The 16576-nt window shown below is 36.1% G+C and overlaps 2 protein-coding genes across 4 annotated transcripts in view; one reads left to right on the forward strand and one right to left on the reverse strand.

Moving 5' to 3' along the window:
* LOC137244220 (scavenger receptor class B member 1) overlaps positions 1–4377 on the forward strand; it is a 159743-nt gene extending 155366 nt beyond the window's left edge. Inside the window, exon 5 of one of the 2 annotated variants that reach the window (XM_067772908.1) lies at positions 1853–4377. In XM_067772908.1, the coding sequence (XP_067629009.1) occupies positions 1853–2038 (186 nt within the window). In that variant the 3' untranslated portion in view covers positions 2039–4377. The remainder of the gene's footprint in view (positions 1–1852) is intronic. The other variant, XM_067772910.1, reaches the window with a different exon arrangement.
* A 6704-nt stretch (positions 4378–11081) lies between these two features.
* Positions 11082–12213, reverse strand: LOC137246578 (T-complex protein 1 subunit eta-like). Of its 2 annotated transcripts, XM_067777658.1 has the most exons (4): positions 12132–12213; positions 11796–12078; positions 11549–11736; positions 11082–11493 (listed from the first exon to the last, which is right to left on the reverse strand). In XM_067777658.1, the coding sequence occupies exons 2-4, from the start codon at positions 11849–11851 to the stop codon at positions 11402–11404; spliced, it is 336 nt and encodes a 111-aa protein (XP_067633759.1). In that variant the 5' UTR covers positions 11852–12078; positions 12132–12213; the 3' UTR covers positions 11082–11401. The 2 variants fall into 2 exon arrangements, with proteins under 2 accessions (XP_067633759.1, XP_067633758.1); XM_067777657.1 differs by having other exon boundaries at positions 11796–12162.
* Between the last annotated feature and the right edge of the window lie 4363 nt (positions 12214–16576).

Raw genomic sequence — 16576 nt, forward strand, 5'->3', positions numbered from 1 at the left:
ATTGAGCCATGATAGGCGTACACTGCTCTCGGAGGCCTGGGTTTTTAGAAAAGTTTCGCTCCAGTGTCATTCATCTTATTTCTGCCATGCCTCTACTATCAGGGAGTTTCACCTGATCGCTCTTCCACAGGAGTCCCGTTTCGTATCGTTGCCCCTTTCGAACTGTCGTTGCGTTAAGTAAATGTTTGGCTCCCTCATCGGCTACGCTCTCCACATGCGCATGTGCACCACTGGCTTCCACCTTATCGTTCACTATAAAATTTTCAACTAATTGCTCGAGCTTCGACTCACCGCTCTTATGCACAAATAAAGAATGGTAACTTTCAGACGGAGGCTGCACATGACTTGGTCCGTAAAGTAGCCCTCCAAGCTTTTTCAACACAACCGTTGGTCCATGCCTTCCGTCAGCTATTACACGTTTCGCCACGCCCAAGTGCGCATTATCCAGGCCAATTAATGGTTCTGGTATCGCCGCGGCGTACTCAGCAATTGGCAGCTGCTTGGAGAACCGATGCTCCCACGGAAGTTCTGAATTGTTCAGCGTTTGCTTTGGCAACTGCAAATCTTCGACGACCTTAACGTTTTTCATGCAAAATCTCCTGGCGTTTGTATCGAGACCTGATATTTGAATATTACAATTAAAAACCGTTTGAGTTACAGCATTGTTTCCGAACCGTTGTAATGTCAATTTCTCTTTATTACCTATCAGAGCGAGCTGATTTGCTAATTTCCTATTCATTAATGACACTGCCCAACCCTCGTCAATATAGGCATAACAAACTACCTCCCGCCCATTCGCATACAATTTGACGGGTAGATACGGTGTTAATAAAAACTGGTTGCCTTGTTGTGTCTTGAGGCTGAACTCCACCAGCGCTTCGTTTTAATCTGCATGCAGCAGCACGTGCACTTTCTTCGCGCAGTTTGGTTCAGAACATTTGTGCTCCTTTCCACACCTGTTGCTTCTATGACCACGCCTCAAACAATTAAAACACAACCTCTCTGTCGCACAACCTTCCATCTCGATTCGACGTCTATTGTCTTAAACTGGTTGCATTCTTCAAGGTGATGTACCTCTGTACACAATTCGCAGCTGACTGCTTGCTTACCGTTCATAATAACGTGAAAGAATTTCACCCGCCCTTCATTTTTTCTTTGGACCGGTCGCGTATCCTGGGTTGAATTGAGGCAGGTGATGTTCACCACGAGCGCCAGCTCCTGTATCCATTCACTGTAATGGCAGATTGTCGTTCTGGGTGTAATGTTTATGGCATGGCGAGCCCACTCTAATCTTCGCGATGTTGGTAGCTTAAGCAGCAACTCTTCTATAAGGGTAAAATTGGCTAGGTGGTGGTCACAACCAGCAGCTTCGAGAAACGTCGCGACGTCGTAGCAACATTTGGAAATATTGACAACGAAGCGACGTCCCTGGAACTTTAACGTCGCCAATAGTTAATAAAAAGGATATAACGGCATAGCTTTAAGTACAACTGCACAATTCGAAAAAGAAAAATTTATTTTTAATTTTTAAGCTCATAACGAGTGAACTTACACGGTATTTGAGTGTATTTATTCTATAACGAACGATAGTATCAAAGCAAGAAATTGTCAACCTTGGCACATTATGTATAATTGTTGCTGACCCATTTTCTTAAAGATGATCTCTCTTTAAAATATGTTCAATCGTATATACATACATATAACACCCAATTTCAAAATCACCATTTACATATGTATAGTTAAGTATGGTAGTTTTGCCTATTCGAAAATTCGCTAAAACATACCGAACCAAATTAAATTTTCATTTCTCTACAGCCTGACTTTACCCCATAACTTTCTTTTTTGGTTTCAGGATCTAGATGATTTGCCATCGATGGTGCTTTTGCTGATGAAAATCAATATATTTGTGGTTCCAATATTACAACCTGTTTGTATCGGATTGTTTTTCGTTTTGGCTGTGTGGAGCTTTGTGTATGTAAGGCTGGGTCTCAAAGCTGTTAATGCATCTCATTTACTATTTAAAAAGAACAAAGAATAAACATCGTTAGAAAAGTAACTTTTATACTACTTAGTATGTACATTAACCTGGGTCGATTTGTATGGACGAAAGGTAACCGATATCGCGCCATCGATATTTCGATAGGATTTGGGACCAGGAAAAAAAGTTGCACTACGCATACCCAAAAAAAATAAAGTTCGAGCATGCAAAACAAAAATGGCGAAAGGGTAAATTTTTCGACCAAAAGACTCCCCAAAACCCAGAAATGTTTTTTTTTTCAAAAAACTGTTGTAAAAACGTTGGCGATAACAGTTTTGTGAAAAAAAACATTTCTGGGTTTTGGGGAGTGCTTTGGTCGAAAAATTTACCCTTTCGACATTTATTTTCGCAGGCTCGATAATTATTTTTTTGGGTATGCGTAGCGGAACTTTTTTTCCCTGAGCCCAAATCCTATCGAAAAATCGATGGTGCAATATCGGTTAATAAATCGACCCAGTCAAATGTACATTTCTTTTATATTTACCATTTAATTAGGCAATTTACAAGGTATTTTATTGTCTTATGGAGTATATTTTTAAACACTACAATGAGTTGTATGGTGTATTTAAATACCTCCGTAAGAAGGTCCATCAGCAATAAGCATAAAAACATCCAAATTTATGCAAACCCATATACTTTTATTGATATGCACATATACCCTTTATTTCGTTGCTGTTTTTTGGTATTTCATTTCGAAGATCCTTTGAGTAATTCATTTATAAATAATTTTTTTTTTGACAATAAAGTAGACACCCGATGTACATAAGCTGCTGGATTTTTTTTTTTTTTACAAAAATGTTATATGTGAAACAAAACCACAAAACATACATGGCAGGTTTAAAACACATACATCATTGTGGATAAAACAAGTGTGATTGATATCTTATCTGTCAACTGCTTGATAGGATGTTCAATATGGCTACTTTTTAACATTTTGGCAGCGTTTTGACAGGATGTTCAATATGGCGGCGCATAGGGCCGGCTATCTTCAGCGGGTGATAGAAAGAGATACAGAATGAGACAGGGATAGTCAACTAAACAACAGGTAATCCATTCTATTTGTAATTTTGACGTCTATGCAGAAGTTTTCACACTTGTTTTATACACAATGACAGGCATTGTATACGACAGCTTGTGAATTGCCTAAATAATTAATTTGAAAACATTATCTAAAAAAAATATAATTAAGGCCGTACTACATATAACTCGACATTAGCTTTAAACTGGCGACTTGAATTGAATGCCAAGTCGCCTTATACTATGTTCAAACAGAAAAATAAATTGAGGCAATTTCGATTTAAATTGAGTGGTGTTCGTACAACTCAATTTAGCTTACACAATAGTTATTTGATAGCTGGTTGGCTCATCTCTACAGCAACAACATACCTTTGTTCAGACTGCCAAAATGTGCGTGTTGGAATTAGGCGAATGGAATGGAATGAAAACATAAAACTTTGAAATTTTTGGGTGTTGTAAGAAAATGTGTTCAATATTTTGGTTCCATTTTGAGTTTGCCATTTTCTTTTTACAATTCCTACTCCAGTGAAATGAAAAAAAAAATCAGCTGATGAGATGGGCCAACCATACAGTTGAGCCATGCGCGAAACTGACGTTTAAATCTGCTCAATAAACACACTTTACAAGGTTGCATTTGCAGTTTGAAACAATTTATTACGCAATTTTTTTTAAATTGGCAATTTATTATTATAATTTATTATATGATAAATTGCGTAGTAAATTGCCCAAATGGTATAAATTACCAATTTGGCGTGTGTTTGTACATAGTATTAAATGAAGTATTATGGCTGGCGAACACAATTTCTATTAGTTTTGATATTTGAGGCAAATGTTTTAAGCAAATAAACTAATGTAAACAACTTTGAATTGTTTTTAAGAATCGTATTTTTTTGAAAGTGTTCGGACGCAACATAAATTGTACCTTAAAAAAAATAAAGCATTGCAGTTGCAGTGGTGTTAAAATTTTAAGACTAAATGGCATTTTAGGATATCTTTATGATCGCACACTTTATTTATGAAGAACTATTAGCTACTAAGATGGTAAGGATGCTTTAGTTCTTTCAAAATTTATTTAAAATAGGTTTTCTCGTAATTGTGTGGTGAATTTGGAAAATTAATTTCGCCAAAATCAAACGAAATTTTCGACATTACCTACATGGCACATTTACAATCAAATTTGATATACTAAATATTTTATGTATTTAAAATTCATGGCATATATCCAACCGAACATTACTGGTAAATGTGTTACCGGAGTATTATGTAACCGAAAATCGTTGCCAGTTCATGCAACCGAGTTCCGGCCTACACGATTGTAATGTAACAAAAAAAACGAAGATACGCAATTGAGAATAAAATTAAAATGTAAAATAAATTTGGGTTAAAATTTTTTAATAATTTTTAGAAATTCTTGTACACTGACATGGATACACTATTTTATTTGTTTTATCAAAAACGTGCAATTATGGGTAGTAACAAGACATGGCCACCTATTTTACCGGTAATGGTATTATCTGCAATCAGACTACGAAAAATTTTAGTTTACGTAACCGATTGTTGTTACCAACTTAGGGTAATGGTGGAAGAAAAGTAAGTAAGATCGGGACTCTCATCGGCTTTGCTGAAGACCTCATACAAAGAGGTAAGCGATATATTCCATAAATTTCAACAACATAATTGATTGTTAATCCCCAAGCCAAGTATCATAGTTTTTGTTATCAATATAAGGTAGATTTGACTATGACCTTATAAAAATTCTAAAAAAATACAATGTTCCCTATAATATGAGTTACGTTTTGGGCCGTTTAAAGTCACCATAAAGAAGATGTGCGTCGCTCATGAAAGATATATTTATAATATAATATTATTATATATACGGTTAAGAAGGTTGTGACTGGAAAAATAATTTTCTTGTTTAAAAAGGCTTCGAATTTAACTTAATTTATTTCCTATTAATAATTCGCAAAAAACATATGTCAATTGGTACACAAGAATATAGATGCATGTGTCTCTATGGTATAGTTTAGCATTTTAAGTTGTGAACGAATTGTGAAAAGAAACTAAACTAAATTTAGTTCATATCTCTTTTGTCAAACATTTTTTTATTTCCATTACAACCTTTTTAAAACCCTCCTTAGATACGACTTTATTAACGTATTTGTTGAGATACGACCTTATTAACAGAACGTCTGAGATACGTCCTTTTTATACCCAGCTGTACTTGTACGCAGGATATTATAAGTTTGATTGGATAACGGTTGGTTGTACAGGTAGAAAGGAATCGAGATAGATATAGACTTCCATATATCAAAATCATCAGTATCGAAAAAAAATTGATTAAGCCATGTCCGTCCGACTATCCATCCGTTAACACGATAACTTGAGCAAATATTGAAATACCTTCAATACGCCCACTTTTTCGATACATATTAAAAATTTAGAAAAATGGGAAAAATGAGATAATTAAAAAATAGAAACTCGCTTTGGTAGTGAAACTTGGTAGGTGGATTTGTTTTATGACGCAAAACATAAGTCCCAAAAACTTTGGAATATGGGCGTGGCACCCCCCTTTTTAAGAAGAAAATTTTCAAGTTTGACAAGACGTAAAACAAAATCCGTTAAACATATTACATTGAAATTTGGCAAAGCCACTTGCAGTTGCATATTTCTTTTGGTAAGTCACAGGAACTTAAAGAATATACGATTTTTCGAATCAAGAATTAAGTGTAAAAATGGCATTGATTTATTAGTGCATGTTTTGTCTTTAATGCATATATTGGCATATTTTTTCATAAAGGTATATTTTGTTGCATATTTTTTAGTATTTGGTGAATTTCAGTTAAGTACATTTCAAGAGTAGTTGGCCACCTTCCCTGCAAACATTTTTGGATTATGTGTTCCAATGCGTTTGCGGACCACCATCAGCCGATCATTGCTTGTTTTTTAACGACCGTGATCACGACACGATGACGATCGGACAGAGTTGCTAAAAGTAAAATATTGCATACAAATAACTGATAATAAAATTTTACTATGGCAACTCTGATAAAATCCAACTGCGCACTGGTTTTATGTATACATACTATAGCAAAGAGGATAAATAAAATAAGAGCCGTCACTAGTTATTTTGTGGCGAGTATCTCGCTGGAAATTGAAAAAATTGATGCCGAATGTTTTCTGAGAGGGACATTTTTAATTTCTCGCATTTGTCCATGCCGTGTAGGCCCCTTGTGTAACTGTGATTTTTAAAAAGAGAATTAAATAAATTAATTAAATACAGTCGAAAAATAAACACAAATACCCCACGAAAATGTATAGAAGACATTTATAAACATCTCGCCCAAAAAAAAAGTAGCGACTACCTCTCAATATACATCGAGTAAATGCCAAAAAAATAACGAGTGACGGCTCTTATTGTATTTATCATCTTTGACTATAGTATAGAGAAATATTAGTTTCTTTATTCACGCAAATACTAAATAACATAAGAATATTCGTAGTATAAAATATAAAAGTTGTATTGCCCCTCTTCATTTACTTTCATTTTAAATTAAATTCACTACGACAATTCTTTCCGGAAAATTCGTCTTTATTACTTTTAAAGAGGATAAATACAATAAGAGCCGTCACTCGTTATTTTTTGGCATTTACTCGATGTATACTGAGAGGTACTCTTTTTTTGGGCGAGATGTTTATAAATGTCTTCTATACATTTTCGTGGGGCATTTGTGTTTATTTTTCGACTGTATTTAATTAATTTATTTAATTCTCTTTCCAAAAATCACAGTTGCACAAGGGGCCTATACGGCATGGATAAATGCGAGACAATTAAAAATGTCCCTCTCAGAAAACATTCGGCATCAATTTCCAGCGAGATGCTCTCCACAAAATAACGATTGACGGCTCTTATTGTATTTATCCTCTTTGGTACTTTTGGATATGATCCTCTCCCTGCAAAAACGCTCCACGTCATTTCACTAGTCATTTTACGGTCATTGTGACTTTTCCCAGCGGTTATATTCATAGTCACATTTGCATGGGCGTGATTAGATGTTGTGATCAAATTTTCCGTTTCGTTCCTATTAATGTAATCGTGCATTCCGCTTCCACCCAAAGGATGTGAGCATAGTATTGTGCTGCTCACACACGTCACAATGCTCGTCAAATGGCGGTCATATTCTCCGTCATTTCACTCTACATTTTCAAGTCATTTGACAATAAATTTTACTGCGGTTTTATCATTTATATAACCGTCATATAACATGAATTTTACCTGCAGATTTACTTTACCTGGAGCAGCCATATGAATAAAATATGAACCAAAAGAATTGAATTTTCAATATTTATTATTTTCAATATTATTATATATGTACATGAAATTGGAACTTATATTAATACAGTTCATATAAAAAGAAGTAAGCACTTTAATAATAAATAAACTAGCTTAATTGGTTTTTGTTTTCCAATTGAAATCTTTTCTAAGCGAGCAGAAAATAATTTTAAGCTTTAAAAAAACTCCAATTATTTGAATAATCTACAACTTAAAGCTTAGTAGAAATTCAGATTAGGTTTACTTTTTTTTCAGATCAAGAATATTCAAAGGTGTTGTGGAATCAGATTGCTGTCGTAATTGGTGAACTTAAAAATGTACGACTAGTAATTAGGTCAGACTTATTATTTTTCTAAATCTAACCATTCCAGCAATAATTATTCAACCCTTAGCAGAAGTATTGATTGGTTTCAAATCTAATTCCAACAGCAATCGTATCACGACATACTTTATTATATATGTACATGAAATTGTAACTTAAATTAATACAGTTAATATAAAGAAAAGTAAGTATTTTAATAATAAATAAACTCGCTTAATTGGTTTTCGTTTTCCAATTGAAATCTTTTCCAAGCGAACAGAAAATAAATTTAAGATTTAGAAAAAACTCCAATTATTTGAATCAATTTAAATCTACAACTTAAAGCTAATTAGAAATTTAGATTAGATTTACTCTTTTTTTCAGATCAAGAATATTAAAAGATGTCGTGGAATCCGATTGCTGTCGTAATTGAATTTGAAAGTAATAAAGTAAAGTAAAATATGAATTTAAAAATGTAGGACTAGTAATTGAGTCAGACTTGTTATTGTTCTAAATCTAATCATTCCAGCAATAATTCTGCAACCCTTAGCAGAAGTATTGATTGGTTTCAAATCTAATTCCAACAGCAATCGTACCACGACATACTTTATTATATATGTACATGAAATTTTAACTTAAATTAATACAGTTCATATAAAGAAAAGTAAGTATTTTAATAATAAATAAACTCGCTTAATTGGTTTTCGTTTTCCAATTGAAATATGTTCCAAGCGAACAGAAAATAAATTTAAGCTTTAGAAAAAACTCCAATTATTTGAATCAATTTAAATCTACAACTTAAAGCTAATTAGAAATTCAGATTAGATTTACTCTTTTTTTTTCAGATCAAGAATATTCAAAGGTGTCGTGGAATCCGATTGCTGTCGTAATTGAATTTGAAAATAATAAAGTAAAGTAAAATATGAATTTAAAAATGTAGGACTAGTAATTGAGTCAGACTTGTTATTGTTCTAAATCTAATCATTCCAGCAATAATTCTGCAACCCTTAGCAGAAGTATTGATTGGTTTCAAATCTAATTCCAACAGCAATCGTACCACGACATACTTTATTATATATGTACATGAAATTGTAACATAAATTAATACAGTTCATATAAAGAAAATTAAGTATTTTAATAATAACATAAACTCGCTTAATTGGTTGATATAAAAAAGAAATAAGTACTTTAATAACAACATAAAAAATATATTAATTGCTTTGAGCTATATTGTTGCAGCGTCGTCTAAGTGGCCAGCACTGTATATAGCAAAATATTGTTATATTACATTATATTATATTCATAATAATTAAATGCTTGCAAAGCTTAAGCGTTTTTTGGTTTAAACTTAATATCAAATTAAAATTTTAATAAATTTCACACTTCAAACGTCGCCGCAACAGCCTACACTAAACCAGTAAAGAAATGCATAATCCTTTTTTATGTTCAACCAAAAATTGTTTAAACTCTCGCTGCGGCAGTCGAACGTTCTTTATCTATACTGCGCCGTCATCTTGTTGGTCAATCGCGCCGCAATAGCCATTGGTGGGAATTGACATTCATCATAAAGTAGCGAAGGCACGGTCCTGCGTAAGCACATCGCTGAACTGTGTTGGCAAAAGATATGATGATACTGTCTTCGATAGTTAGTCGGAACAGCCGCTACTCGGCGAAGTAGAGATGACCGTTGTGTCGGTGGCAGCAGTTACAACAGCAGTTTCTAACTTTGCACCATCCGTACAGTGTGATGAATGCTTCACTGCATTTTCCAATTGCTTGGGGCCAGCAATTTTTGCTGTTTGTAAAGCTTTAACTGTAATGCAAATACATAGATGGGTTAAAGTGGTTTTCGTATGTTATTCAACAACTCACCCTATACCATCATCACAGCCTTCTCATCGATTTTGAATACGTGCACTGTTTCAGTATTCAGAGCCAGTTCGTTTGGTGCAATATTTTCGATTTGATGAATATGTATACTATCCATTAGGCAGACAATTGGGTGCGTTCGATTCATTCATATACTGTGGGTATTTGAGCCGTAGACGTAATGGCAGATATTTTGATTCTTTTTGAAGTGTAGCATTTGTAAACATTTGGGTTTCTCTGTTATCACCATCACCACTAGAGAGCTATTGAAGCAACGCTCGACCAAGATAATATGTTGCGATTTACGCGCATAGATTTCTTCCACCTTGTCACAGTTATTAATGGAGAAAATGCGAAAGCCATCTTTACCATCTAATACGTAAATTGAACTGTAGAGGAAGAAACATTTTATAAAACTTAATAAAATTAAAAATGATAGTAGTGCTAAAAAGGGGTAAAGTATTGTATGTTAAAGTATAGCAAAGTCTCAGCGGCTTTGTCGTGGTGAAAATTGAGTTTGAATAAGTCTCATTCTTCATTCTTAGAAACATGTACGAAGGTACCTCGTAAGATATTAAAAATCCTCAAACCCTTTTTTGCAATAACTTAAAAAAAACTCATATTCAAGGTAAACACCTTCTACAGGTAAACACCTTCTACATATCAATAGCTACCTTAACCACCAGGAGTCACAATTGCTTCTACGCCTATGCTATTGCTTCCTACATCGATGAGCTTTGTAATAAAATAAACAGCTATCTCCCCAACCTCTACAGTTTTGTCGCCAGCGAAACCTGATATTGCCACCAACCAAATCATCGGTGACCTTATTTAAAATATGGCCGCGCCAAATGTCGACCATATGACATTACCCTAACGACTGTCTTATATCCTAAAATCTTGGGTGACTTTCGATCAGGATCTACATTTTGGAGAGCATGCACTAGCAATTGTAACGAAAATCCAGAGCTGTAAAAAAAATATTTAATATAATTCGATAAATCGGCAGTACTTGGGGTAAACATAAATAGACGTTTGCATGGTACGCGTCTCCGATATGGTCGCCAAGCCCAAAGGTTACTCACTGGAAGAAAATACAGGCCTGCCAAAATGCTGCGAGAAGCGAGAAAACTCACAATAAGGGAAAGAAATTAAATACTAACCAAACAGTTTCTGTAGAATACCCAGAAACCTGGGCATCCCAACAGACATTTGATTGTTGATCCAACACCGCTTAGGGGCTTAAAGAGTCATCTCCGTAAGCATTATGAGGAAGTACGGCACCTGAGAACTCAGCCGTATGAAGCAAAAAAACACAAGCAGGTCCTCAGTGAACTCCACAAACAGGCGTCGGACCTTTATGCTAGGAATTGCCCGGTGAATCCAGTACTTAAATAACAGTACCCAAAACTTGCGGAAGAGGACCGCATACTCCCCAGGGAAAAGCGAGTCACTCTACCTGAACTTCGTCTTGGATACTGTAACAGGTTAAACTCTTACCTATCCATCAAAATGCATGCCCCGCTTGCAATGTGTCCCCACATGACACCAACCATCTCTTTAATTGTAATGTGGAACCAACGCCTCTAACACCCCTTTCATTATGCTCCACCCCTGTTGAAACAGCAAGTTTCCTTGGACTCCCGTTAGAGGATATTGATGACAATTTGTGATCGGTCGCACCTATTAGGTGGGAAGAAGCACTGCTACAACAACAACAACCATTTCGGGAACGATTAATATCATCACTTTAAACCTTCTAAGCCATCCCGGCCCACCCCATATTTCCACGAGGAACTTGGGGTCGCCATTACACATTACACTGAACGAGTCCGCCGCACAATCATTATAGCATCATGTAACGAAGCTCAGTTTCTTCCAAAAATTGTTCGGCACCGCCACGTAAAATCAATGTGTATGTTCTATCATTAACGCAGCCTTTAAATAATTATAAACTATAAAAATGAAATTAATGTCAAACCCACTATCAAACCTTGGAAAATGTTGAAACGTTCACCACCAACCTGACGTTCTTCAAAGTAATCACATTGACCCAAAACACTTGAGTTAATATCATTAGCTGTAGTCATAACAGCACCACCACAAGCTTTCATTCTACGTTTCCAATCTTCTTCTGGTACATGAACAGCACAGAACATATCACGATCTGCAAAATACTGTGTAGCAACATCACCAATTGGTAGTTTAGAAAACACAACATTGGCGCCTTACTTAGCTAGTTTATTGTACAGGAGACGCCATTCAGCATCAACAATTTTCTGATACTCTTGGACATTGGAGGACATTGCTGTGGCAGAGCATTTTTCCAATAAAGCACTTTGTTGTTCCTTTGATTGGCGCTTCGACTTGTACAGCCATGTCATATTTTATCATGCATAATTGTAATGCTTTGCGTATAGCTTTAATGATGATACGTGCATACACGCCTTCCTTAACATATGGCTTAACTTGTTTTAAGATTTCACATGCTTAAAATACTACTGAAGTGGTGCCATCGCCGACCTGATAAGAGAAACATTTTTATTCTACACATTGTAATATAACAAAAAACTTACCTCAGCATTTTGAGATTTGGCGATGTCTACTTGAGTTTTACGGCTGGATTCACAATATCCAATAGTTTCATAACGGTTGCTCCATCATTGAAATTGTGGCCTTAGCACTGGAATGAACAATATGCTTGTCCATACTACGTGAACCCAAAGTAGTGCGTACAGCGTCCACAATTGAATGCGAGGCATTGATGTTGGATATGAGTTGAGGTTTACCTTGAGAGCTATCGGTACCCAAACATTTTTTACACAAATACTCTTGTACCCAGCACAAGTTCAGGACGTTCATATTTATCGACACGCTGTCCGGTGTGGCCCAAATGTTGGAAATATGCAGTTGGCACTGTTTAGAAAAAATATGGATCAATGAACACAAGTAAAAGTGAAAGATTTTTTTTTACCATCTCTTGTTACTTTACACATTAGACACTGGAAACGACGACTACAAGTCATCTACAAGTTGCATATGAGCCTTGCAACGATTACATCTAATTGCACCCAATTCAAACGTGCGTGCCATTGGTGAGACGGTAAGTGTAATGGACAAAGCTGTTGTTTTTAATAAATCAGCTGTTGCAGGTATGCAATACAAAGACGACCTGCAAAGAAGAAAGATCAATGTAATTGCCAAACAAAACATTAATTTCGATTATCGATACCTAACGTAACGTGGCGAGGAGTTACCCTGATCTTCTACCACATATTTTGTGGTCACCAATGGTGGTAATAAACCCTGTTCATTAGTAATAAAAGCACCACCAGCGCTATTTTGATTTTCAATGATAACGCATATTGGATTTGGCATCTGATCGGATCTAAACGGCGTTGGGATTGATCATACTGTTGCGGCTGTTGATATTTACCAGTAACAGGTGCAGGTGGTTGCTAAAGAAAATAACACAAAAATAGTCATCAGCAAATTTGTAAATTATTAGTTGTATTAGCATACATTAAAACCAGGACGTCCGGACGTGTCCGGGTATTGGGGGTTGACCCGGCTTGGGTGGTTGACTGAGCATTGGCGTCTGTCCAGGTTGTGTTGGTGGCATCTTTCGACCCATGTAACCACGTGGTGCACCTGGTTCTTGTAGAGGATAACCTGGATGTTGAGGTTGTGGTGGATTGCCCGGATTTTGTGGCATTGGCAGATAGCCAGCCTGGGGAAGTTGTTGCTGCTGCTATCGTGGCATTGCATAACCCGGTTGCTGTTGTGGTATATACCTTGGTATAACTGGATGTGGTGTCATTGCCCCACCTGGTCCAGTTGATGCGGGCGGCATACTTGGAGGACCATGTTTCTCATGGCCACCAAATGGCTGGTGCATATGGTGTTGAGGTGGCATTTGACCGGAATGTGACTGCATTAGACCAGACTGTCGTGGCATTGGACCCGATTGCGGTGGCATTTGCTATTCACCTGTGTGCTGGTATGGAGCTGCAACACCGCCTGCACTTGATGTTGGTGGTGTAGCTGAAACTGGTGGTTGACCAGTCTAGAAAAATAACAAAATTTATTAAACACAAAGTATGAGCCAAGCCAGGTATATTTACCCTATTTATAGTCATCTGATTGGGACCACCAGGTACAGCTTTTCCTGGCGGTGTCGTTGCTGGAGGCGATGGCGAATCCATGGAAGTTGGCGCATTGGCTTAAGGCGGCGGCTTAGCTGTTTCACCATATTGATCAGCTATAAAGTTATTGTTCGGTTGTTGTTGTTGCTTGTTGTTTTAATTTAATTTAATTTAATGCTCCAAAATTAGCACAGGCCTGCAGCTCAATTCCCGGAAAATGGCGCACTCGCTGACAATTTTTTTCCACACAAAAATGACATATTTCACAATACCTATGAATATAGTAGGTGCGAGAGTGCACGATATATTGTGGCAAAGCTAAATTTGTCAACATGCTATTTTATTTGGAGAATTTTTCATTCCAAATCGTCACCCCTGTCAAAAATTCGTGTGGCTGTGTGCGTTTTCGGTCAGACGATTTTTGCAAGGCTGTGGGTGTTCCATGGAATAATACAGTGAAAGTACTTTGGAAAGTACTCTCACGTATGTACTCTATGGAATACTCACAAACAAAGCGAGGGTGGGACCACCTACTCCTCTCCTAGGACATCGCAATGTTAATTTGAGCACATTTTTTGTATGAATACAGATTAGTTTTGGAACACTCCTAAAGGAGTATTCCTTACACTACTTATGGAGTACTCGCGTGTTTTGAAGGGTTATCGAACATATGTTTTTAGACCAATAATGCATTTCCCAAGGCGTATGTGTATATAGTTAGTCTATACTACAGTCTGTGTGAATTACAATAAAGGTATATAAATACTTTTATATTTGAGTTTAAACGTTGCTCGCGGCCAGTGTCCCTGGTATAAATATTTTATGTTCCGCGATTCATTTCTTATTTATTTTCTTTTTGCACAAAAAATTGTTGTACATTCAGAAATTTTTTAAAAATGCCTAAACCGAAACTACTTTGGCTGGAACTCTTTCAAAATATGTGAACGAATATAAAGAGATATTCGAAACCGATGGAGGAATTTTATTTTGCAAAATTTGCAATAAAAGAGTTAGCTGTGAAAAAAAGTTTCATGTTGATCAGCACATGTGGATCCCGAAGCACGTAGAGCTTTCTAGAAGGCAAGATGAAAAAACTTCTCAATGCCTGCTTAAAAATTACGTTGGCAATAAGAACAAGTTTTACATGGAGCTTTGCGAGTGATTTATTGCAGCTGATATCCCATTATGGAATTTAACAAACCAGCATATAATCAACTTTTTCAAAAAATACACCACGGAATCCATTCCTTCTGAGTCAACTTTGAGAAAAAACTATGTCCATGATATATATTTATTGAAAAATCAAAGGGCAGTTGAAGAACCAATTTGTGTGGGTATCTGTGGGACTGACATACAAGGCTGTTTCGTAGCAAACATTTTGGTGGGAATAATACATCCAGACAAAAATGTGAGCTCCAAATTTTTTTTATTAAACGTCGTTTGTCTAGAACGCACAAATCACTCCACAATTGCAAGATCATTTGATGATTCCATGCAATTATTGGGCCCTGACTTCGAAAAGTCGAAAATTCTTTTATGTCACTGACGCAGCTCCATATATGTAAAAGTCAGCAAAAGCGCTGAAGGTATTTTATCCAAAATTACTGCGCGCTACTTGTTTGTCACATGCAATGCATCGAGCGGCCGAAGATGTTAGAACACGTTTTAGTGATGTGGACGACTTAATATCTAATGGAAAGAGAATATTTTTAAAGTCTGCTTTGCGTGTTGAAGCGTTTAAAACATGTTTTGCAATATCATTCTTCCGCCACAGCGAATATTAACAAGATGAGAAACCTGGTTAGAGGCGGTAAAATACACTGGATCACAAATTCCAATTTTTTTTTGCACCAGAGGCGCCATTATGAAATTCCTATGTAAAATCACCCCCTGCAATTCCAAAACGGGTTGAAACCTTTAAAAGGTAAAAGACTGGTTTTTTTTCTCTCTAAGCTCTGTTTTATTACAAAAAAATAAGCTTTCATTCAACAAAATCGATGAACTAATACAAAAGTTATAAGCATTCGAGTAAATATATCCATTTAATACTTGAGTACATATCGTTAGCTTAATGTGAAAATGTGCTAAGTCACTTTTTACGAATTTTAAAGGAGATGAAAAAAACTGAATAATTTTTGAAATAACCTTTTTTTCAAAACTGTGAATGAGGATACGTTAGTTGCAATACTTTTGAGTGTAGAAGCTTTGAAAAAGATAAACAAAAATATGTATGCTAACCCAGCAGCTATTTTATGACTTAGCATAATTTCCTCACTCAAAACAAATTTTTTCTCCTGACTTAGCACTTTTTACTCAATATGTTTCCCCATCACTCCTCCCCTTTAATGATTGAAATATAACAGTAAAGTATATATTTCACAAAAAATACTATTTATTTGTCAAACTATTTCTAATTATTGGCGCCCACCGTGGTGTGATTGTAGCGTGCTCCGCCTACCACACCGAATACCCTGGGTTCACACCCCGGGCAAAGCAACACCAAATTTTAGAAATAAGGTTTTACAATTAGAAGAAAGCTTTTCTAAGCGGGGTCGCCCCTCGGCAGTGTTTGGCAAGCACTCCGAGTGTATTTCTGCCATGAAAAGCTCTCAGTGAAAAGTCATCTGCCTCGCAGATGCCGTTCGGAGTCGGCATAAAACAAGTAGGTCCCGTCCCGCCAATTTGTAGGAAAAATTAAACAAAAAGAGCGCAACGTAAATTGGAAGAGAAGCTCCGCCTAAAATCTCTTCTCGCGCCTTACATTTATTTATTTATTTTATTTCTAAAGGTTCTGATCTGGACTCTTTTGCTGGATGGTGCGACAATAACTTATTTTTAAATTCAAACAAATGCTGTGTTGTGTCTTATTCCACAAA

The sequence above is a fragment of the Eurosta solidaginis genome, chromosome 3 (genome assembly GCF_040869045.1).
Source record: "Eurosta solidaginis isolate ZX-2024a chromosome 3, ASM4086904v1, whole genome shotgun sequence".
NCBI lineage: Eukaryota > Metazoa > Arthropoda > Insecta > Diptera > Tephritidae > Eurosta > Eurosta solidaginis.

Bases quoted from the DNA above. Each gene is read 5' to 3' on its own strand.
- LOC137246578 (XM_067777658.1), bottom strand. From the start codon at position 11,851: ATGTCCAAGAGTATCAGAAAATTGTTGATGCTGAATGGCGTCTCCTGT. The intron at 11,737-11,795 runs CTAGCTAAGTAA...TGATGTTGCTAC, and splicing joins GGCGTCTCCTGTACAATAAA to ACAGTATTTTGCAGATCGTG. The intron at 11,494-11,548 runs GTTTGATAGTGG...AATTATTTAAAG, and splicing joins ACGTTTCAACATTTTCCAAG to GCTGCGTTAATGATAGAACA.